At 53.7% G+C, this 22,388-nt stretch overlaps 1 protein-coding gene across 1 annotated transcript in view; it reads left to right on the forward strand.

Annotated features, from left to right (window-relative positions):
• Positions 1-22,388, forward strand: part of KIF26B (kinesin family member 26B) — a 387,325-nt gene that overhangs the window by 164,478 nt on the left and 200,459 nt on the right. The window contains exon 4 of the mRNA XM_080651288.1: positions 10,019-10,185. Coding sequence (XP_080507414.1) covers positions 10,019-10,185 — 167 coding nt within the window. The remainder of the gene's footprint in view (positions 1-10,018; positions 10,186-22,388) is intronic.

Below are 22,388 nucleotides of genomic sequence, written 5' to 3' on the forward strand. Positions count from 1 at the left end.
TTGACTGAGGCCGAAGCGCGCACTCAGATTTGCTGGGCACTGGGGTCGCACTGGTAGTTCCATTTGGTCCAGCCCGTTTCCAGTCCGCCTGTCGGTCCCTCGTGGCTGTGGTTCGGAGCTGCCAGGGCAGAGCAGGATGAATCCTACCATCGAGCCAGGCTCGGTGCAGCCAGGCTCAGTGCTATAGCCTCCTGAAAGGTCCCACACCGCGACTGTGTTCTCAGGGCTCCTGCTGCCGGGCTCCCGCAGCTGCTGGCCTCGCCCTTCTGCCTTATACGGGCTGCCACCCCAGCATCCTGAGGGGTGCGTGCATGTGTATGTGTGCATGCATACGTGTCCATGCGTGTGTATGTGTGCACCTGTGTGCGCCTGTGTGCATGTGTGTGAGTGCATGCCTTTGCTTCCCTAGTTTTGCCCAGAATGCAAGGTTGCTTTTGCATCTAGCAAACTGGCCATTCTGCAGACTTGAGGTGGGTCACTCAGAGCCAAGAATTGTCTACAGGTCGCTCTTGACTTTTTCGTAAGAGCGGAATTAAAACAGGAGGAAGTAAGATGCCTACAAGGAATGCATATTTAAATTCCAGGCCATAGCACCGCTGGTTTTCTGGAAAGTTTTCCAAGCATTAGCCAAGACTACGGTGAAGGACTGTGCCACGTGCCCTGGGAAGGGCCTGCTTCTTAAAGATACATGACGATGTCCTCTACAGACAAACACAGCCGGCTGAGCAGGGACGGACAAGGCCAGGCGCCGTGTGAGGACTAACTGCTGCCTCAGCTCCCGGGAATCTGAGGTGCAGCCTCTGAATCGTACTGTTTCCCCCGGTAGAAGACAGTGCCATTCTGCAAGGGGGACCTAACGGAAGTATCCAGGAATTCAGACGTTCCAAGCCCTTTTCCTCTAAGGTTGGGAGTATTTTTTTTTAATGGAAAAGGGAGAGAGTGCTCCGTTTTGGGCCCCAGATCTTCAGATTCCTGGGTGTACCTTTATCTTCCAGGCCCTGCGTTGAGAGTTTAGCTGAGACTCCTGCCTCGTTCCACGGGCTCCAGGGCCGGCATGGGCCCTCGGTCTCTGGTTGGCTACTCCTCTCCTGGGAGCTGTAGGCCTGGGCTCCTTTGTCCAATGTTCCAGAGAATTCCAGCTCCCCACCTGTGGCTCTCACACGCTCACACTCATGCCGGCTGAGTGGGACAATCGCTGTTAAATCTTTTTACGTAAATTTCTTTTTGTTTTTCTCTTTCTTTTTCTTCCCCTTTCTCCTGCCTCTCTCTGTGTCCCTGGGTCTCTGTGTTTGCCCTTTCTTTCCACCACTCAGTCACGTGTCTCCCCGCTATACTGAATTACATATATGCTGAAATATGTTATTTTTGTTGAATACAGCTTTGTGCACCCTATTCATAGTTTTTTAAGTCAGGCGAAAATAACCTGTTTCCTTAAAATCAAACGAACTCCAGCGATCCCAATTCAGCTAAATGAAGTTCATTTTTATTTGCATGTGTTTGTTAAGTAGTGTATTAACTGATGTACTTATTCGATATATTCCATATTTAAACTCTCTGCTGTGCTGGTGATACCGAGGTGAGCAAAACCCAGTCTATTGTTTTTTTTAAATGTATCTTTATTGTTGAAAGTATTATAGACGTCCCCTTTGTGTATTTCCCCCCCCCCCTTTGACACCCTCCTTCCCCGCCCCCGCCCCTCCCAAGCCTTCGCCACACTCCTGTCTGAGTCCATGAGCCGTGCATATATGCATACAAGTTCCCCATTAATCTCCCCTCCCCCACCCCCACATTCCCTCTGAAATTCGTCAGTCTGTTCATGGTTCTAGATCTCTGGGTCTATTTTGTTCATTAGATCCCACATATGAGTGGGATCGTGTGATACTTATCTTTCTCTGACTACCCAGTCCCTATTGTCACAGGGCTGGCCATGGTTAGGCGGAGACCAGTGTCATCAGTTACAAGACAAACAAATGCTCTTACATCGTAAGGACAGGGCTGGGGACACCCGAGGGTTGGCCCTGACAGTCAGTGTGGGGAAGGGTGCTCAGGGCATGCGTTCTTGGGCCCTGGCCCTGGGCTGGGTGTTTGGGGCTGGGAAGCATTGGTGATCTTCCCCCAATAGAAGAGCAGCTCCCAGTAACTCACACAGGACTAACGGGGTTAGTCCTCCAGACCCCGGGAGTAGCCCCTGGTGTTGTTGGCCCCAATGTCAAGGTTGGGCTGATACGGGTTGCGATTTCCTCTTGACTACTCAGTCTAAGTCTGCTCAGTTGCAGGTTGAACATGAGATCAATTACATCAAGATTCAGACACTTGATTTTAGTTTCCTTCGATTATAAAAATCACAAAGCCCTTGGGTAGAGTGAGCTGTTTGTGCACATTGGGAAATGATTCCCATGATCGTGTTCTCTGCTCGTTATCCGGTCTTTTGTGGTGGCCCATGTTCTGACTGGGAGCCAGAGAGGAAGAGCTGCATTGGGGCCAGGTAAACCCAAGGCCAGAAACCATGCCCAGCAGCATTTCCTGTTCCAAGACTTCCCATGCGCGGAGTTGAAGCTATTATCTATAATAATAAAAGCGTAATATGCTAATTAGACCGGACGTCCTTCCAGACGAAGCCAGGGCTGTGAGGGAAGCCCGGGTCCTGGGTGCCGGAGGGAAGCCGGTGCCAGCAGCCGGGGGAAGGAAGGCCTACTCCTGCACGGATTTTGTGCATCGGGGCTCTAGTTTTATAATAATGGTGCCTACTTCATAGGGTTTTTATCAGGAGTAAGTATGACAGGACATATGCAAAGCTCACCTGATGTCGTTCCTCAAAATCATGTCAACTGGACTCCTTGTGTCGTTACATGTCATTGAATATGTCACCCAAACCACCCTGCAAAACAGCATTGAGGATTAAGTATTTTTAAAAATATATATTTTATTGATTTTTTACAGAGAGGAAGGGAAGAGATAGAGAGTTTGAAACATCAATGAGAGAGAAACATCGATCAGCTGCCTCCTGCACACCTCCTACTGGGGAAGTGCCTGCAACCAAGGTACATGCCCTTGACCGGAATCAAACCTGGGACCTTTCAGTCCACATGCCGACACTCTATCCACTGAGCCAAACCGGTTAGGGCGAGGATTAAGTATTAAAATTACTGGGATTCAACGTATCTGCCAGGTGAAGTTAAATGCACACCAGAAATACTACAGGCTCGGTGGCACGGCTTTAGCATTTGTTAAAAGATACTCTGTACAAGAACATTGGAGCCTTGGACTGCCCTCTCGGCACCAAGGAATCTCAGGGCAGAGGCCAGAACAGAAGTGTCAGTGGTCCTTGCTTCACCCTGCAGCTCCAGTCCTCTCTGAAGCCTGTGGGTGGCCCTGCCCTTTACCTTCTAGCAGCACAGAGAAGGAAAGAAAACAGCCACCAGTCAGAGGGGCCTCCTGCAATGGATCAGTCTCTTCTGTTTGCCAAGGCTCATCCCTCAGGGCAGACCCGGGTGGGGGTGCGGCTGTAAATCCAGGTGGAGAGAAGGAGAGTCTCTCGGGCCCTCACCAGCCTGGTGTGCGGAATTATCTTTTGCAAGAGGTCACTGAGTCAAATGCTATGGCTGGATAATTTTATGGCTGCTAATAAAATTTATAGCCAAAGCAAGCTGAGATAATAAGGGTAATCAGGCACCCAGCCCTGGGACAGGAGAATCCTGCCTGGGCCCCTTGGAGCTGGCCAGGGGCCGGGCAGCAGGGGGTGTCTGTCTCTCTGACCCCTCAAGGGCAGTGGCAGAGGCTCCGAGCCCCTGGGAGCTGCGAGGACTGGGCCAGGCCCGGGGGCAAGCTGCAAGTTAGGTGGTAACTGCTGTGCTTCAGGGCAGCAGGCCAAGAGCCACAGGAAAATTATCTGTGGTATTTATTTAATTAAAAAATGTTTTTAATCTTCACCTGAGGATGTTTTTCCATTGATTTTCAGGAAGAGTGGAAAAGAGAGGGAAGACAGAGAGAACTATCGATGTGAGAGAAACACATCGACTGGTTGCCTCCTGCACGCTTCCTGACCAGGGCCTGGGCTGGGTCGAGGAGCCTGCAACTGATGTACCTGCCCTTGACTGAAATCGAACCTGGGACCCTTCAGTCTGCAGGCCGATGCTCTACCCACTGAGCAAGACCAGCTAGGGCTCTGTCCTATTCAAATGCCTAACAGCAATCAGTGAGCATAAGAAAGGATCAGAACCAACCCAGTTCTGGAATACTGAATTATGGAAAGCAGGTTAACCAACTGCTTGGCATGACGTGGCTCGGCGTGATGTGGCTCGGTGTGACTCGGCTCGCTGTGACTCGGCTCACTGTGACTCGGCTCACTGTGACTCGGCTCTCTGTGACTTGGCTTGGTGTGACTGCTCGGGTGTGACGTGGCTCGGGTGTGATGTAGCTCGCTGTGACTCGGCTCACTGTGACTTGGCTTGGTGTGACTGCTCGGGTGTGATGTGGCTCGGGTGTGATGTAGCTCGCTGTGACTCGGCTCACTGTGACTTGGCTTGGTGTGACTGCTCGGGTGTGACGTGGCTTGGGTGTGACTCGGATCGGTGTGATGTGGCTCGGATGTGACGTGGCTCGGGTGTGACATGGCTCAGTGTTACGTGGCTCGATGTGATGTGGCTCGCTGTGACTTGGCTTGGTGTGACTCTGCTCCGGTGTGACTGCTCGGGTGTGATGTGGCTTGGGTGTGACGTGGCTCGGTGTGATGTGGCTCGGGTGTGATGTGGCTCGGTGTGATGTGGCTTGGTGTGGTGTGACATGGCTCGGGTGTGATGTGGCTCAGTGTGACGTGGCTCGGTGTGACGTGGCTCGGGTGTGACTAGGCTCGGTGTGACGTGGCTCGGTGTGACGTGGCTCGGGTGTGACTAGGCTCGGTGTGACGTGGCTCGGGTGTGACGTGGCTCGGTGTGACGTGACTCGGCTCGGTGTGACGTGGCTCGGGTGTGACGTGACTCGGGTGTGGTGTGACTCGGCTCGGTGTGACGTGGCTCGGTGTGACATGGCTCGGGTGTGACTTGGCTCGGTGTGATGTAGGAGCTGGGGCAGGCTGACCTGCCCAGGCTCTGCAGAAAAGGAGGGTGTCTGGCTTCCCGACTTCCCGGTGCTTCCCTCTCGAGTGGGGCGTTTCTTTCGTTTCTGTGCCTGCGAAGGGAACATGAGCATAACTCAGGAAAGGAAGCCTCTGGCCCCAGAAGGAGTGGTACCAAAGCAAACGCCAGGTGCTGTGCTTGCTAAGGCAGGAGCCCTTGTGCAAAGTGCAGGCTGCCAGGGGGAGGGGAAGCTGGGGAAGGGGGGTGGGGGGAGGGTGGAGCCTGCTCTGTGCCATCATAGCCGGCGTGAACGTGACTCCGAGAGGGGATTGCTGCATCTTCCTGCAGCCAGAGCGAAGACTCAGGCAGGGAGATAAAAATGGCTGGGGTGCATTTACACCTCGGGACACTATGAAGCAGTGAAAAAGAAGGAGCTCTTACCCTTTGAGACAGCATGGAGGGACCTGGAGAGCATTGTGCTAAGTGAAACAAGCCAGTCAGAGAAAGACAAGTGTCACATGATCTCTCTCATATGTGGAAGATAAAGAACAAAATAAACTGATGAGAAAAATAGATCTGGAGACATAGCAGCATGAAACAGACTGTGGAATCTCAGGGAAGGCAGGGGAGGGTGGGTGGGAGAGATTAATGGGGGAACTTATATGCCAACTAGAGGCCCGGTGCACAAAATTCGTGCACGGGTAGAGTGCCCAGGCTTGGCCAGCGATCAGGGCCAATCGGGGCCTTCCAGCTGCAGGCCAGGGCCTTCCTTCGTTCTGCGCCGCCCCCTGGTGGTCAGTGCATAGCGGGTGGTCAAACTCCTGGTAGGTCGAACTCCCGAGGGAACAATTTGCATATTAGCCTTTTATTGTATAGGATAGGCATAGCCCATGGACACAGACAATAGGGTGGTGAGGGCCTGGGGCAGGGGGCAGGCTAGGAGGGATCAAAGGGGAAAGAAAAAGGGGCATCTATAATACTTTCAACCATAAAGATAAATCTTTATAAAAAGAAAGGGACACGTATTTTTAAAATGTGGCCTGGATGCTGCACGGAGCGGGTGTCTTTCTCGCACATCAGCATCCCTGTGCTCACGTGGGGCGCTGGCGTGAGCAGTGCGTTGGTTTTATCTTTGCTTTGGGAATACGTTTTTATCTTTTCTGTTGGCAGACATGCTTCCCTGGTTTCTATTTCACGTGGGCTGTTTGAGAGTGTTTCCCGGCGTCCTAAGTGCTCGAGAGTCGCAGCGTAGGTGCATCCATGACTATAGTGAGGGTCACCTTTTCTGAGAGAACTGTAAGGTGGTTTGTGCACGGAAATATTTATTGAGCACCCACTGTTTGCACAACCACGAGCACATTAAGGAGCGTGTCAGTGATCAGTGACAATAAAAGAGAGACTGGCCCGGAGACGCTGACAGCTCAGAGCCGCCGTCAGCAAGGGGGTTAGAGGTCAATGGCTCACAGACTGCCATTCGAGATGTGGAAGCAACCTGGGCTTGAAAGAGCCAGACATCTTTCGTCTTGACTCTGTGGGCAAGCGCATTGCCAAACAGAAGGTTTTTCTGTTTCTTTGGGGATGAATTTGCAGCTCCTCATGCTGACCGATGAGAGCAAATGTGTACGTGGTTGAAGACACGGATCTGGCTTTGTCTGTGAGGTCTGTGAAGAACAGCCTCCGTGCACACGAGCGAGAGCTGGGGCTCTCATGCATGCTGAGGGCCCACATGGACAAGCACACATGTGCGCAAACACAAGCACACACACATGCACAAGCACACACGTGGGCAAACACACACTTGCTCAAAGGACACATGTGCACAAACACACACAAGCACGCACGTGTGCAAAACATATGCAAACAACACATGCCCAAACATGTACAAACCCACATGTGAAAACACAAATGTACAAGCATACATGTGTGCCAACACACGTGCACCCTCTCCCTGTGACGCGGTGTTTTGAAAGTAACAGATACCATTGCTTCGGTGAACTGGTCCCGAGGAGCCGAGTGGAGAGCTAAAGGCAGGTCTTAATCAGAACTAAACCAGGAAGCCCTGCGCTGAGACATCTGGTCCCCTGCCCCCCAGTCTGTGAGTAGGACCCGCCCGCAGGGTTCAGCGGCTCCTGGAGGACAGGACACCGCATCATCCGAGGAGCAGACTTGCCTCCAGAACCTCAGTTTCCACACGTGTTAGCCGGAGGTTTTCGCACCCGAATCTCCTCAGGGACAGTTGTGTATCTGCCATGTTGTCATGAGAGAAGACACTGACTCAGAGCGGCCTGGGGACCAGAGGCCACGCCTTGTCCTCTGTACATGGGCTCCTGCCGTGGCTCTCGCTGTGGCTCCCGCCGTGGCTCCCGCCGCCGCCGGGCATTTTCTCTCCGCGGGTTGGTGGGGGGGGGGCCGAGAGCAGCCCTGGGGCAGGAAGGGGTCCTGGGGGGTTAAGGAGGGGAACTGGACGGAGGGGTGGAGTGCAGAATGGAGATCGTCTCAGAGTTAAACAAACCGGGTCCGGCCCTGGCTCCCCCACTCCCCTTCCCTGGGTAAGCGGCCCCATCTTTGTGCCGTCAGCTTCCTCAGGGGGAAATGGTTAAATCTTAGAACCCGGCTTCCACAGGCGACAGCACAGGACTGCGTGAGGGCTCTGTGGGCCCCCCAGCCCATCTGCCTGTCTGTGCGTGGGCCCCCACGTGGCCTGGGAGCCAGAGGGGGGGCCGCTGAGCGGCTGGGCAGGGGCAGGGAGCTTGGGGGCTGGTCTCCCCACCCTCGGAGCAGCCCGTGCTTTCGGGCCGACTTCCACACCGCAGGGCCCGGGCCAGAGCTGGCGGCCGAAGCCGGCCCCCTGCGATGCTTTTGAAGGGTGTGCGGTTGGGCCGCTGGACGGAGAGGCCGCAGCCGCGACATGAAATGCGCAGCCAGGAGGATGGTGCTCCTGGGGAGGGCTGTGCCACCACGGGTGGGGACAGCAACAGAAACTGGGGTGAGAGTGACCATGGAGGGAACACTCCTCAGATTTTTTAAGGACTGTGGTGTCTGCCCCACGTCACTCAGAGAGCCAGCCCCGACACGGGGAGACTGAGTCATGGTGAGGCCGAGGCGTGTGGCAGCGTCTCACGCATGTGTGTTGTATGACGGGGGCTGCAGCTGGTGCCCCACGGTCTGTTTCCTCCAGAAGCAGTGGGAGGGGACCCAGGTTCAGCACCTCCTCCTCCTCCGGCCCCCACGCCCAGGGCAGGCCTCATGCTGCTCGCCCACGGACACGGGGCTGTTTGGTGGTGACGACAGCATGGTGGCTGTATCTTCAGCCTCCCGGTTGTTCCGGGGGTCCCTGCGGGAGAGTGGCAGCTGGTGGAGGGGAGCCATAGCAGCCATCATGGTGGCCGGTCCCCGCACTGGGCAGCGCCTTGCTGAGCCGGGACGTGCTCCAGGCACCGCGGCCTCTGCTGCCTCCCCTCTGCCCTCTCTCATGTGGGTCGGGTTTCCTTACAGCGCGCTGAGTGAATGAGGAGAAGAAAGTGTGTGTTGGCAGGGTTTCAGCTGCATAATGCCAAGGCTTTCCGAGTACGCGCATGAATTTAAGCAGAGCCAAGTGTCAGGTCAGTGGGGCTCAGAGTAATGCTGTTCGGCCGGTAATGAAAAGTGCAAATGCGTTTGTGTTCCAAAGGTCAACAAATGGGACTCTCCCCGTCCGCTCGTCACAAAGTGGAAACTGCCCACGTTCCCCTCCCCCCCCCGCCCCCGCCCCCCCCTCGCTTTATTGCTCTTGCATTTTCTAGGCAATTAGAAGCATTGTCCACTCAGCCCTTAAGAAGTTGAGGCTGGCTGGAGGCTTTTTTTTTCTTTTAAATCCTCACCTCAGGATATTTTTATCCATTGATTTCTAGAGAGTGGAAGGCGGGAGGAGGCGGAGAGAGAGAGCGAAACATCGATGTGAGAGAGACACGATAATTAGTTGCTTCTCCAGGGTTGGGGAACCTGCAACCGAGGTGCGTGCCCTTGACCAGGAATCTAACCCCCAACTCTTTGGCCCACAGGCTGATGCTTTAACCACTGAGCAACCGGCCGGGGCTGTCTGGAGACTTTCTTTTTTGAACTAAAGTGTCCCCGTTTTTTGGGGTTTTTTAAAAAAAACATTTTTTGCTTTTTACAAGTAGACCCAAGTTTTGAAGGAACAGGTTTTCGAAATAGCACACTAGACGTGCCTGCGTCATTATGACACTTGTCACGGGTTAGCATGTCCTGGAGTGGATTTCTATGCAAGGGTCTCATTGCGCCGGGAGTACAGTTCTTCCTAGCATATGATGTGGATTTAGGCAAAACAGACCCAGCCCCATCGGCCAGAACTTGTGTTATAAAGGCAACGATTGCAGATACGATGGGAGCCATTTATCTTAATGATCCAGGAGGAAAATGGAATGATCGAACCCTCCCCAGGAACCCCACTGGAGTTCGTGGCGACTCTGTCTGTTTTTATGAGCTTTTCAGTCATCTGCGTGCTGACTGCCTACAGCAAACAACAACAAGTAATGCTTAATTCCTTATGCCCGGCATTAGCAGGCTCACGTCTCCCTTAACAAAATGATGCCTTTGCCCCCCTCGCCTGTTGGAGAGCATCTGGGGGCACTCCTGGTAAGATACTGGCTGGCGCTGGTCGATGTCACTGGCCTGGTCTTGGGCTGCAAACAGTGCGGATAATGGTTCATGCTCTCCCCCCCGAATGCAGGGGGACAGACATAATGGAAACTTACAATGTCAGCGGGTGATTTTATTCCATTATTTTGAACGCAAGTGAGGAGGCATCCTGGCTAAAATGCTGAAAAATGGCCTTGGAGGAGCCCTGAGCACCGTGTACGCTGTGTGACGGGGGGATGTGCCCCGCCCCCGCCCCCATGCTGTCAGTGGCGGTCAGGGCACGTGGCGAACCCCAGTAATGAGCTCCGTGTCCATTTCCTCCTCAGATCTCCCAGCTGATGACAGAGACAGGCCGGGAGGGCCTGTCCGAAGCGGCGCTGAATCGCTACAATGCAGACAAGCCGTACGCCTCCGGTGCCCCGGCCTCCCAGGGCTCCTGTGTGGCCACCGAGACCTCCACAGGCACCTCCGTGGCCGCCTCCTTCTTCGCAAGGTAAGAGAGGCTTCCAGAGCCTCGGTTCTCTCACATCAGCCCGTCTGGTTAGCCTCTCACGTGGCCAGTTCCGATAAAACACTAGGAAGAGTCCTAGCTGGTGCGGCTCAGTAGGTTGGGCGTCCAGTGCACTGAAAGGTCGCTGTTTGATTCCCAGCAAGGGCACAAAGTGGGGTTGTGGGCTTGATCTCCTGTAGGGGGCGTGCCTGAGGCAGCCAATCAGATAATCTGATGTTTTACTCTCACATCAATGTTTCACTCGCTCTCTTTCTCCCTTCCTCTCTCTCTAAAAATCTGTAGAAGGCACCTATCTATATAAAAGCCTAAGCGCCAAACGATTGAACAACCTGTTGACCGGTTGCTATGATACGCACTGACCATCAGGGAGCAGACGCTCAATGCAGGAGCTGCCCCCTGGTGGTCAGTTTGCTCCCACAGCGGGAGGCGCTCAGCCAGAAGCCGGGCTCATAGCTGGCGAGCGCAGGTGCAGTGGCACGAGCCTCTCCCACCTCCGTGGCAGCAGCAGGCGCAGAGGGGCCGGGATGAATGGAAGCAGCGCCCAGCCCCAGCTCAGGCTCCTCCCTGGCTGCCTACCGCTGCCTGCACTGCTACATCCCGAGGCTGAGACCGGCAGTCCGACATCCCCCAAGGGGTCCCGGATTGCGAGAGGGTGCAGGCCAGGCTGAGGGACCCCACCAGTGCATGAATCCGTGCACTGGGCCTCTAGTTAAAAATAAAACACTGGGAAGAGTTTGGGACCATTCTCTGACCTCACCCTTTAAGATGGGACTCTCCATCTCAGCACTGTGGGCATCTTGGGCCAGATCCTCCTGGGTTGTGGGGACCGTCCTGTGTGTCAGAGGGTGAGTAGCAGCCTCCTGGCCTCTGCTCGCTGCATCCCTATGGCACCTTCCCCATCGCACACGCCCCCTGGGTGCTGAGAACCGCGGTTCTGAGAACACGTGGCTGTCAGGGTGCTCTTCCATGGGGTGAGGGCCTTCGTGGGTGCAGCCCTGTGGCCGGCGTGTCAGATTTACCTTCTCATCACAGAAGGAGCTGCTTAAGCATGAACGTTGTGTAGATGGCAGTTTTCGTCCTGCTTGAGGGACCCGCTGGTAGTTACCAAATACCGCCCAGCTAATCTTAGAAACTGAAAACGTGAGCAACAAAAAAAGAGCAAGGCATTTCAGCCATGTTCGCTGCCTAATTTTAGCAACTTGGTGGAGACAGGGCCACAGACGGGGGACAGCTGGGAGGCGAGCATGCAGGGCCGTCTGACCTTAGTCCCCCGATCTTATGAATGAGGAAACTGGGGACCCGCCACGTGAACCTGGGGGTTCATTCGCAGCAAAGCCCAGACAGAAACGGATTCCTGCTGTTTCTTCCCCTCTGCGGCGCATCCTTTATTTGGTACTTGGAACCCACCCTTGGAAACGTGTCCTGCCTCAGATTGCTAAGCTCCGACGTTGACATAAATGTGAAACCGGTTGACCCCTTGGGTTCCAGTTCCAGGTCTGCCTCAGTCTCCTCGCGTGCCAAACGAGGAGGACGCCCACTCCGCGGGCTGCTCTGGACTGAGATGAGTGTGGGGTAAAGTACCACGCAGATGTTAATTCAGAATGGATGTCGCTAGCATGTCCGCAGAGCCATGCTGGATGGCTTTTCTCGTTACCCTCATGAATGGTAACATCGAAAGCGCAGACACGAGGAAGGGGCTCAGGTGGCGAGAGAAGGGTTGGAGGGCTGATAGCTGGGGTTAAGATGCAGGTAAGGCAGCACGTGGGCTGGTTGGGAGACTGGCTTTGAGGTCCTGATTATAATGTGGTGCCACGTTTATTGTCCTATGAACGATCGGGCCAACTTGAATGCATGGGAAGTACAGGAAACATGTATGTGCAGCCCCATCCACGGGGGCCGTCGTGCTAGCTCTGTGTGGACATGGATTCCTGTGTTGTTGGGACCTTTGGACGAGCTTGCTGGGAGGTCATGTTCATGCCATTCAGGGAGGGAACAGAGAGATGGAACGGAGAATGAGGAAATGCCACAGCACAGAGGACCCAGGACCTGGGCAGGCCATCGGAGCCGTCAGAGGGGAGGTGACTGGAGTGTTGAGGACCCTGGAAGCCACCTCCTGGCAGGCTTAGTGCGGAGAAGGGTCCTCAGCTGCCCCGGGCCAGCACGTAAGAGAGATGTGGTTGGTTCTGCAGATCACCCGGCCGTGTGGGCGAAGGCTGAGTAACACCTAGGGATGGCAGGGAGATAACTCCCAGGTCAGAACGCAGGCAAACTCACTCACCAGGCGAACTGCCCAGGAGAGAGCGAGGTCCCCGTCCCTGGGGGAGATCAAGCTTGCATTGGGTGGCTACCTGGCCTCGCTGCGGAGAGAACAGTCGGTGCTTGGCTGGGCTTTGACCTCCAGCGCGCCTCCTAACCTGAAGTTCTTTGACTGTGAAGAGCCATCAGGTCAGAGTTCACCCACAGCCTTTTTTCCCACCGTGTTGACTGACAAACCCCGGAGGAGGATCTGAAGCAGGAGAAGTGAGGGGTTGAGGCTACCGAGGGGCAGTGTTTAGGGAGAACAGGTATTTCCTGCCGCAGGACAACCCGCAGCATCTTCGGCGCCGGGGGACGGCGGTCGGACTGAGACCCCTGGGAACACCCGAGCCGGACGAATGCGTGCTGGGGGCCAGCTTCCACGGTCACCCGGGAGGACTTACAAACAGGCAAACGAGCGTCAGCGGACGGAAGGGCAGATGCTGGCAAGGCCGGTCCCGAGACCTGCTCGCACAGCTGAGGGGTGAACGGGGACACTGCGGTGAGCCCAGGACGGCTGGGCCGAGATGGCGGCTGGGTGGCCCTGCAGAGGGGTTAGCGGGGCACGGAGACGGGACTCGTGATTCCGCAGCCCAGCGGCTGTGGTGTGAGCTTGCGCAGCGCTGGACACATCCACAGGGCGCCCGATCGTCATTTCATCGAGGTGGATGCTGACAGCACTCGGACCTTCATGGCGCAAGGCGTTAGCAGTCCTTGGGTTGTTTAAAGGGTTTACAGTGTATAGTTGCAGGGGTGGGGGAAGTACCATGTGAAAAAGGATGAGTCTTCATATACATACATACATATAGCAAGTGGAGCAAAAGTAGGGTTAAGTTGTGAGTGTGCAAAACATGGTGTTTATTCCTGTATTATTATTTATTAACTAGAGCCCCGATGCACGACATTCATGCCAGGGGCTCGGCCCTCCAGCCCCGGTTCATCCGGAAGGTCATTCCGCTGTTCGGCTGTCCAGACTAATTAGCATATTACGCTTTTATTGTTATAGATTGTTGTATTATTTTACTTATGAACAACTGTAAGCCTACGTTTACCCCGCCCCGTATATCTCTCACACACACACACACACACACACACACACACACACACACACACACACGTACATTCACCCCCTCACCTCCTGCCCTGCTGCTCTTGTCAGCCCCTCTGGGCTATGTCACTGCAGGGAGCGGGGCAGCATTCTAACCCTCCTGTCCCTGATGGGCCTAAGCAGAAGATGGAGTGTCTTGCTCATGGTCAGGAGACAGAACCAGGGATGCCTCCTTGGCCCCCCGCCCCCCGCCCCCCAGATCCACGGGATACGTCGGACCCAGCCGCCTTGTGCTGTAGACGCAGCCTGAGTGAAGTGAGTCCAGGGCTTTCTGTTCCGGCTGAAGCAGCGCTGTGTGTGGCAGCTTGGGCTGCGGGTGAATCTGGATCCGTCACTGGAGCCCAAACCTGAACCCTTCAGCGGCTGTGGGCTGATGCTGAAGGACAGGGGGGTCCTTCCGCACAGGGTTTGGGGGCAGGGTCAGTGCCTACGCCCCAAGCCCGTGCCCACCACTGTCCAACGCCTTCTGCTTGCCCGGGCGGTGGAAGCCAGTACCCCCAGTCTGCAGGGCCCTGGCCCTGCGGCTCCAGCGAGGACACAGCCAGCGCTCAGGAAGCCGTGCTGGCATCCTTTCACATCACCTGGGGTGACACCATTTGCCAAATTGGTGGCCAACGTGACTGACATGTACTGAACACGCAGCATGCGTCCCTCACTGAACTAAGCTCTCAATAGGCAAAATCTCCCCCAATCCTGCGAGGTGGATCCTGCCTTTTCCCTTGTTTGGGGGATAAAGAAAGAAGGGTCCTGAGCTTAAGCTACAGACCCACCGGCACAGCCAGGAAGTGGCAGCGTCGGGGGTGGATCCTCGCTCCCTCGCACTCGTGGGCCCCGGTGCTGTTCTGCTATAGAAGAGACTGAAACACGTGGCCCCTGCAGTGGGTTTGCGAGGAGAGATCGAGCAGCAGCAACCACGAGACCCCCATCTGTTGAGGGTGGCAGCTGCCCACTTTCTCCGTGGTCTGAGCCTTTCTTTTTAAATGTTTACTTTTCAGAGCTCTGGGTAGAGGTCGGGGTGGACCTTGTTGCATTTCAGAGATTCAACGTCTATAAAATAAGAATTCCAGTTCTGAAAAGGCAATGATGCTTTTGGCCAGGGCTACCCCACGTGTGGTCGTGGTCTGTGGTCTGTGGTCTGTGGATGGCAGCCGGGCCGACGGTGCCTGGTCTGTGACAGGGGTAGAAGTGGGGAGGAGGCATTTAGGAACTCCGGGAGCAAGGTGACAGAGTGACTTTATGTCTGTAGAACCCAAGAACTGAAAAGTGGGGTTGAGCTCTGACTGGTGTGACTCAGTTGCTTGGGCTTCATCCTGGGCTCCGAAAGGTGACTGGTTCAATTCCGGGTCAAGGGCACATGCCCAGTTGCGGGCTCCATCCCCAGTAGGGGGTGTGCAGGAGGCAGCCTATAGATGTTCCACTCTCACATTTATGTTTTTTTCTCTCTCTCATCCCCTCTCACTTCTCACTCTCTAAAAAAATAAAAAATAAAAAGATAAAAAATATTTTTGAAGCTGGGGCTTATGTTTTGACTATAACTAGAAATTGTTCATCACAGTCTGAGAAGCGCTGCTTTAGAAAGCGGAGAAGCCCAAAGCGCTTGCCTCTTGCTTCTCTCCCCAGAATTCCCCGCCCCCCCCCGCCCCCACCCCCCCCGCCCCCGCGCCCGAATTTCTTTATGCCTTTAAATCTCAGCATATTGGTAAAAGATGTTTGCTTCAGGATTACTGTGCCCAGTTATTGGAAAAACACGTTATTTTTTTTGGGGGGGGGGATATAGTAACACTGCATAGTAAAATTAACACTAAAAATGTTAATGTAATCCAAACAAGGATGTTGACACAATTGGTCATCAAGTTGGTGGACGATCGTGCTGGCTTTGAACTTTTCAAACGAGGGAATGTCCTTTGCATGACTCCCATGTTCACATGAAGTGGTGCATGAAGTAGGTGTGATGCAATTTTCCCATTTGTTACGGTTAATTTTGGATAAAGATTTCATTATGTGCTTAGCCTTAAAGACAGGAAGTTGTAGGTCAAGGCGGTGGGGACTTTATTTTTATTTGAAGAGCAGTGAACAAATTCCAGGTTATACATAGCATTGCCTTGAACCCTGGTCCACAAGACAAGACACCTCTGTCAGATGATCTCATCGCATCGCATTGATGTTCTTTCCCAAATAACCATTTCAATTCATGTTGTTGTTGTTGTAAATCATGGAGAAAATGAGCCTCTGGAGGATTTTAATCTACAGGGTTTGAGAAATGCTGAGAACTGCCAACTCTCACATGCACTTCAAAGAGACGAGTTCATGTGGGGAAGCGTGGAACCTGCCCCGGCTGTGGAGCTAATGAGCACGCGTGGCTTCAGTCCAGTTTGCAGACACCACTTCTTAGTGGGATGGTGTTTGCTTCCAGCTGTTATGTTTCTGTCACAACCTTTGTAAGACCATGGCTTTTTATCAAATTCAAGTCAAATTTCCAAGTGAAATTATTTAAGGGCATTTTTGAGTATCAGTACTTGTTTTTGTAAAGTCCCCTACATCCTGAGTGTAAATAAGTGCCTTTAAGACCCGTTTCCGTAGGTTTGGGTTCACTCAGATGACTCAGTGCCTTCCAAGGCTCGACTCTTGGTCCTTTTGCTCAGTACATGGTCCGTCACGTTAGTTAGAGCGTCTACCTCTTTCTCTTTTCCTTTCTGTTTTCCAAGAACAGGGTTCTTTTGTGCTTTCTTCTTAAAGACTTTATCTTTTACACAGTGTTTCACTGTTGATTAAAAATACCTCTGTCCTTGGGTTTGGAATTCCTGGGGAAATTTGGTGTTCACCTCGCTAACCGGTTGCTCTGAAATTCACTCTGTGGGACCCTTTTGCTGTTCTTCCCACTTGCCAAGCTGGTTCCTTCCACCAACTCCTTTGGCTCCTTGATTTTGTCCCAAACTCATTGTTCTCTCAGGGATGTTATTGTATTTCTGTCCATCACGCTCTCTCGTGCGGTTCCTTCCATCTTTGGTTTTTGATGGCTCCTGTGTTACCTGATGGCCTTCTCCGAGCCCCTGGAGCGCATGGCTGGCACTGCCAACGGACTTGATGGGCATCCCACTGAGACCAGAGGTTGTGGCGGCCGTAAAACCGGGACCCGCTCAGGTTCCTGGGGTCAGGAGCTCAGCTGAGCTGAGAGGGTTGACTCTGGCCTCTGAGGCCCTTCCTTAGGTCTAGGTGGCTCCACGCCTCACCCCTGGTGGGACCTGTCTTAGTGCCGTGTACCCACGCGCTGTGGTATCTACCGGGAAGGTCCCACCTATAAGCCATTTCCACATTCCTGCCAACAGCCAGCTGAGTGGTGCCTGTCCCACTGGTTACGCAAAGGCTTTCCTTGTAGGATCTGTACAGCAAGGGCTTTCTTGAGTCCCGGTAAGTTAACACACCACAGGAGTGCTTGGTTCTGTGCTAGGAGTGTTTTAAGTCCAGGAAGGATGAGGAGGGGTGTGACCCTGCTCTCGGTCCTTTGCTTCTTCCATCAGGTACAGTTCCCTCCAGGGAAGCTCACGTCTTTCCGCTATAAACACACCAACGATTAGGACCTGAGAAAATCCATGCTGTGCACACCACAGCTGGTCTCAGGCGGCCTCGGAGGTGGGAAGTGAAGCGGGTGCGTGAGACCTGACTCTTACCTGCCAGTCACTGTGGAGAGAGGCAGCGTTTCCGCCTTGTTTTACAGAACGGAAGTCAATTTCTAGCACCGTGTCATCATTAATCATAAATGATGCCTCTACAAACAAACAAACAAACAAACAAACAAAACCATGTGAGCGCTTTTAGGAGCTCATGTTGAGGAACTTCTCTGTATTGTTACGTTTTTCCTGTTTCTTGTTTTGGTGTCATTGAAGCACATTGTACCTACCCTCTTGCCAGCGTCCCACTCTGACTGGTGTCTGTTGTTCCCTTTGCCCCACCCCTGTCCCCACCCCCCACCCCCGCCAGCTCCCGCCCTGTTAGAGGCTTTCACTGAAGTGGGGCTTTCCCTGAGCTCCTATGGGACCTCGTGGTCGGGGCCGACATGTAGAATCAGGGGACAAGAGCAACAGTGGAAGGAGTGGGTCGGCGAGTGGGGCTTACATGTGGCCACCACGCTGCTGGCTGGGCCCAGTGCCCCCTGCTGGGCTCCATCCATCCAGACGGGCCTCTCTTTCTAAGTTGTGCAAAGGTACAGCCTGGGCTCCAGTTACACCCACTGCCCCTGCCCCTTCCCTGGTGGCCAGGCAGCGTCGGGCGTGATTTTTGAAGGCCTGAGCGGGAGGCCAGCCCCCACCCTCTGGGGCTCTTGCTTGTTTATTTCTGGCAGGTCACACCTTTACTTTTCCTGGAAAAGAATCCATGGACTGCTCAGAAAACAAGGGACTCTTTCTCATGTGCATTGGTGAAGCGAATGTTTAGGAATCATAGTTATTATAGGAGTATAGTCTCGCTGGAACGCACATCAGTCACAGTATGGAAGGAACACGTTGAGAGGCACATGTGTATTTAGTGCCATCGGATTACAAGGGCCCCCAGAAAGTTTCAGGTGTTTGTGGAACAAAGAGGTAAATCTTTGCCCGGCTTAGTGGTTGAGAGTCGTCCAGTGAACCAGGAGGTCTCGGTTTGATTCCCAGTCAGGGCACGTGCCCAGGTTGTGGCTCGATCCCCAGTAGGGGGCGTGCAGGAGGCAGCCGATCCATGATTCTCTCTCATTGATGTTTCTCTCTCTCTCTCCTTCTGCCTTCCTCTCTGAAATCAATAAAAATATATTTAAACTAGAGGCCTGGTGCACGAAATTCGAGAGCCCAGCCTGTGCACTCTCGCAATCTGGGACCCCTCGGGGGATGTCTAACTGCGGGGCCGGCCCCACCCCCCAATCACCACCGCCGGTCACCTCCCTCTCTGAGGGCAGATCCTCAACACAGGAGGCAGCTTCTGCATTGAGCATCTGCCCCTGGTGGTCAGTGTGCATCATAGCAACCGGTTGTTCTGCCCGTCGTTCTGTTGTTTGGTCAATTTGCATATTAGGGTTTTATTATATAGGATAAGAGGAGGTAAATCCTTGATTGCTTATGAGAGACAGCAGTAGTACTGAAGAAAAAGTGGCCTAATTCAGTGTCTGCACTGTTATCCTTTATGTTGAAAAAACAAATTCTAAAACTCTCCAGATAGAGAACCAAACCCCACGGCCCCCAGGACTATTCGCTTTGGGGCTGTGCAGACCGTAACAGAGCGGCATTCATGGCCGGCCCATGCCATCCTGGCGGGTGATCTGTCCCAGAGAAAATGGCCAGTGTCCGCAGTCCCTCCCCATCTCCCGCTGCAGGCTGTGTGTGAAATGGGGCATTTTCTGATTAAACAAGCCCTTTGTCTGCCTGATGGCTGGTTGGGTGTTGGCAGTCAGCTCACAACATCTGGGAGTCATTTGCACAGCTTTGCCTCGGCTGGAAACCCAATTCCTGCCGTGGTGTGGGTGTTTGAAGGCGAAGTGAGCCTGAAGGACCCAGTGATTCCTGTCAGGTATCCCCAGGGTTGGGCGTTTCCGTTCTTTGTGGCACTTTGAATGTCTTCCTGACGGATGTGGGCAGGGGTGGGGCAGAGGGTGCTGGGCAACGCCAAGGGAAAGGCGGGTGGCCTGGGTGGGATCCAGAGCCTGCCATGGTCACGCTGCCACCAGGCGTCACCGCACCTCTCTGAGCCTCAGTTCCTTCTGCTTAGTGGCGATCACCATGCCTCCTTCCCAGGACTGTGGGAGGGTCAAATGCAAGGTGACAGTTCTGTGCCAAGTCCACCTAAATCCCACAGCTGATGTGAAGATGGGGCCTCTTATAAGAAGGAGGGAACCTGCTCTCAGCGGGAAGTCCATGAATTCTCAACGGTGTCTCTTGAGTAGAGGACTTTTCAAGCCTGCCTTCGCAGCGTGTTCACCTGGCACTTTGTGACCGGCCTCAAGACACCCTGGGGCCTCTGTGGCCAGGTACAGATCGAACATCATGCCTCGAGGACCAAGGTGCCTACATGGGCCGAGAAGACACTCAGCCCTGAAAGCCTCAGCTAGAAAGAGCAGGCGCCCCTGGTGGTGGGAAACGGTAGCGACCCACACGGAGAGAAACTCCGCCCTCCCCAGTGGGGCTTCTGCGGGCTGCCTGTGCAGTTCTGAACCTCTTGAAAGGCTTCATTTTGTAGCTTTATGCCCCAGAAAAACCCTCACACAGTCAGGAAGACAGCAAGGGAAAAGGGAGGAGGAGCACTAAGAATTCTGCTACCACCTGGCTTGGTGGTGACTCAGGAGCAGGGAGCTGGAATTTGGCCATGACACCGACCGTGGACATGAACCAGAGCAGTAAGTGAAAGAGAAGCGAAAGGGGAAACATTCCCCTCGTTTGCTAATAGCCTCTGGGTATGAATGGGGGGCTGAAGAGCGAGAGTGAGGCGGCATGGCGTCCATTCAGACAGAGCACAGAGTGACCGGGTATTGGAGGAGAGGACGGGTGGGGAGAGCATACAGTTCTATCTACTAGGTATTCTTAAAACGTGGGTCCCAGGCTACGCTTCCACCACCTACTGCCCTGCCTCTATAGCTCATTTCCTTTCTTCAGCACTTGCTCACGTAGCAGCAGTGGCCCACATTTGTTGAGGGTTTCCTACACTACTCTTCATTCTTCACATAAATGTAAACCTTAAATTCCCCCCCCGCCCCCCCCCCGGTTGGTCCCCTTACTGTCCCGTTGTTTAGATGTGGGAACCACGGTCAGCGGCCAGTCGGTGATGAGCAGGCACTGGAGCAGGCCATTGGAGCCATGAACCTCAGTGTGAGCCCACAGGGTACGGCCGTTTGTCTCTCTGATCCTGGCTGAAGCCTCGGTGCCTGAGAGAGCCCCTCGGAGATGTCTGTGGAATGAATCCGCAAATGCTCTCGGCGCCTGTGCGCTCCTGCCGCCACCCTCCAGGTTGTGGTGGGTGGGTAATCACGTGGTCTCGGCACGCGGGTGGCGAGGAGACCAAGGGAGGCCGTGGAGGCTCAGCAGCCACAGAAGCTGCAGGGAGAACACTGGGCCAGCTCCTCTTCACTGGCCGCATTTCTCTAGTTACTGAAATATTGCTTCCTCTGTTCCTCAGAGTGGAAGCTAACGGGTTTTCAGTGACGTACAAGGCTTTCTCTACAGTCTGCCCCCCCCCCACCCTCTCCCTCTTGTTTACTCTGCTCTGGGTACCCCGACCTCCTTGCTTTCCCTCAACAAGTGCCAAGACCATCCACACCCCCATGCTTTGCTCTTTCTGTTCCCTCTGCCCTCCCCCAGATAATGTGTGGCTCCGCCCTCCTTTTAGACCTTTGCTCAGATGCCTTCTCCGCCCTCCCTGTTTAATATGACAACTGTTCCGTCTCTGCATGCCATGCCTATTGTCTTCAGAATATTTGTTGATTGAATGAATGAATGAGTGAGTGAATGAATGAATGAGTCTAAAAGGGAGACGGGCAGCTCAGTCTCTGGATTGTTCTCCACTCCAGTTCTTGGAGGAGTTCACATCTTCTCTCACTCAGTTCAAACTACACGCTCAGGATTTAAATTATTCTTTCAGCTTCAGGACATTTGGGGGAGATAGCAGCGTGGCAAAGGCATCGCTGGGAAATTGAGATTCTTATCAAAGCGTAAGTGCCTCGTTGTCTTTTCGCGAGGTTTTGTAAGAGATGGGACAAGTGGTGCTGCCTGGGACGGTGAACCCAAGAAGGGGTTAAAACCGAGAAAGGGGCTTGAGTTACAGGACGGGCACCAAGGCAGTGGGCTCTCCATCTTCCTTCCTGTCTCGCGGAAAACCTGCCTTTTCCTCCCTTGAACAAACGTCTCTGGGTTCTGTCCCCGCTTTGATTTATTATTTTAATTCTATAGCTGTCTTAGTGAAGTATGTAAAGCATTTGCGGATAAAGTCATGTGGAAGACATTATGGGAACTAAAGATGTATTATATTATGTGGGACCGGCGAGAGCGTCGGTTTGCTGATGAGTCACGTTGTTGATGAAAACACAAATCTGTCCCTGGATTGTCTGGCGGCTGAGGAAGAAATCGGCTCCTCGCTGAGAGCAGGAAGGAGGATTTCGGGAACACAGCGGTGATGCTTTGGCTGGGAATCGGTAGAACCGAAGCGAGAAGGGACCTAGTCAAAGGCTCGGCTGTTTATGCTCCAACGTGTCACTGAAGGTGGGGTTCTAATCTTCTCGCCTCTAAAATGGAAATCACGGATTTTCCATTGCTTCTACCTGGTTCCTAAGGTGTAGATTTCATGAGAATGGGAACAGTGTGTAACTGCCCACCCCCCACCCCCCACACACATACACACACACTTAAATCATGCCTGGTGTATCGGACCAGCTCAGTAAATGAATGTTGCAAGAACGAATCAGCCATGCTCGCAAACTTAGGCCAGCCCTGCTTCTCACAGGTAACATGCTTCAAGAACAAACGCCGAACAGCAATGGGATTGATTGTGCTTGGAATCGTCTACGCTTATTGTGTAGCCTCTGAGTTGTCATTATCGCAAGTACCGGGATTCTGACAAAAATCATTCTGATGCATAGAAAGCGAAAGGAACCCCTTTCCTTGTTGATTTCAGCACAGATTCCGCAGGACACTCTTTCTGATCCTCACCTCTTTCTGTAGCTCACGCAGAACCGCCCGGAGCATCGCTGTAATTGGATGCTTCTCTTAGCACCTGGCTGCTTGTTTGTGGAGGACACTGGAGTTTGGGAAATAATGGCCTGTGTGTTTTCTTG

Source organism: Plecotus auritus (assembly GCF_963455305.1).
Source record: "Plecotus auritus genome assembly, chromosome: 14".
NCBI lineage: Eukaryota > Metazoa > Chordata > Mammalia > Chiroptera > Vespertilionidae > Plecotus > Plecotus auritus.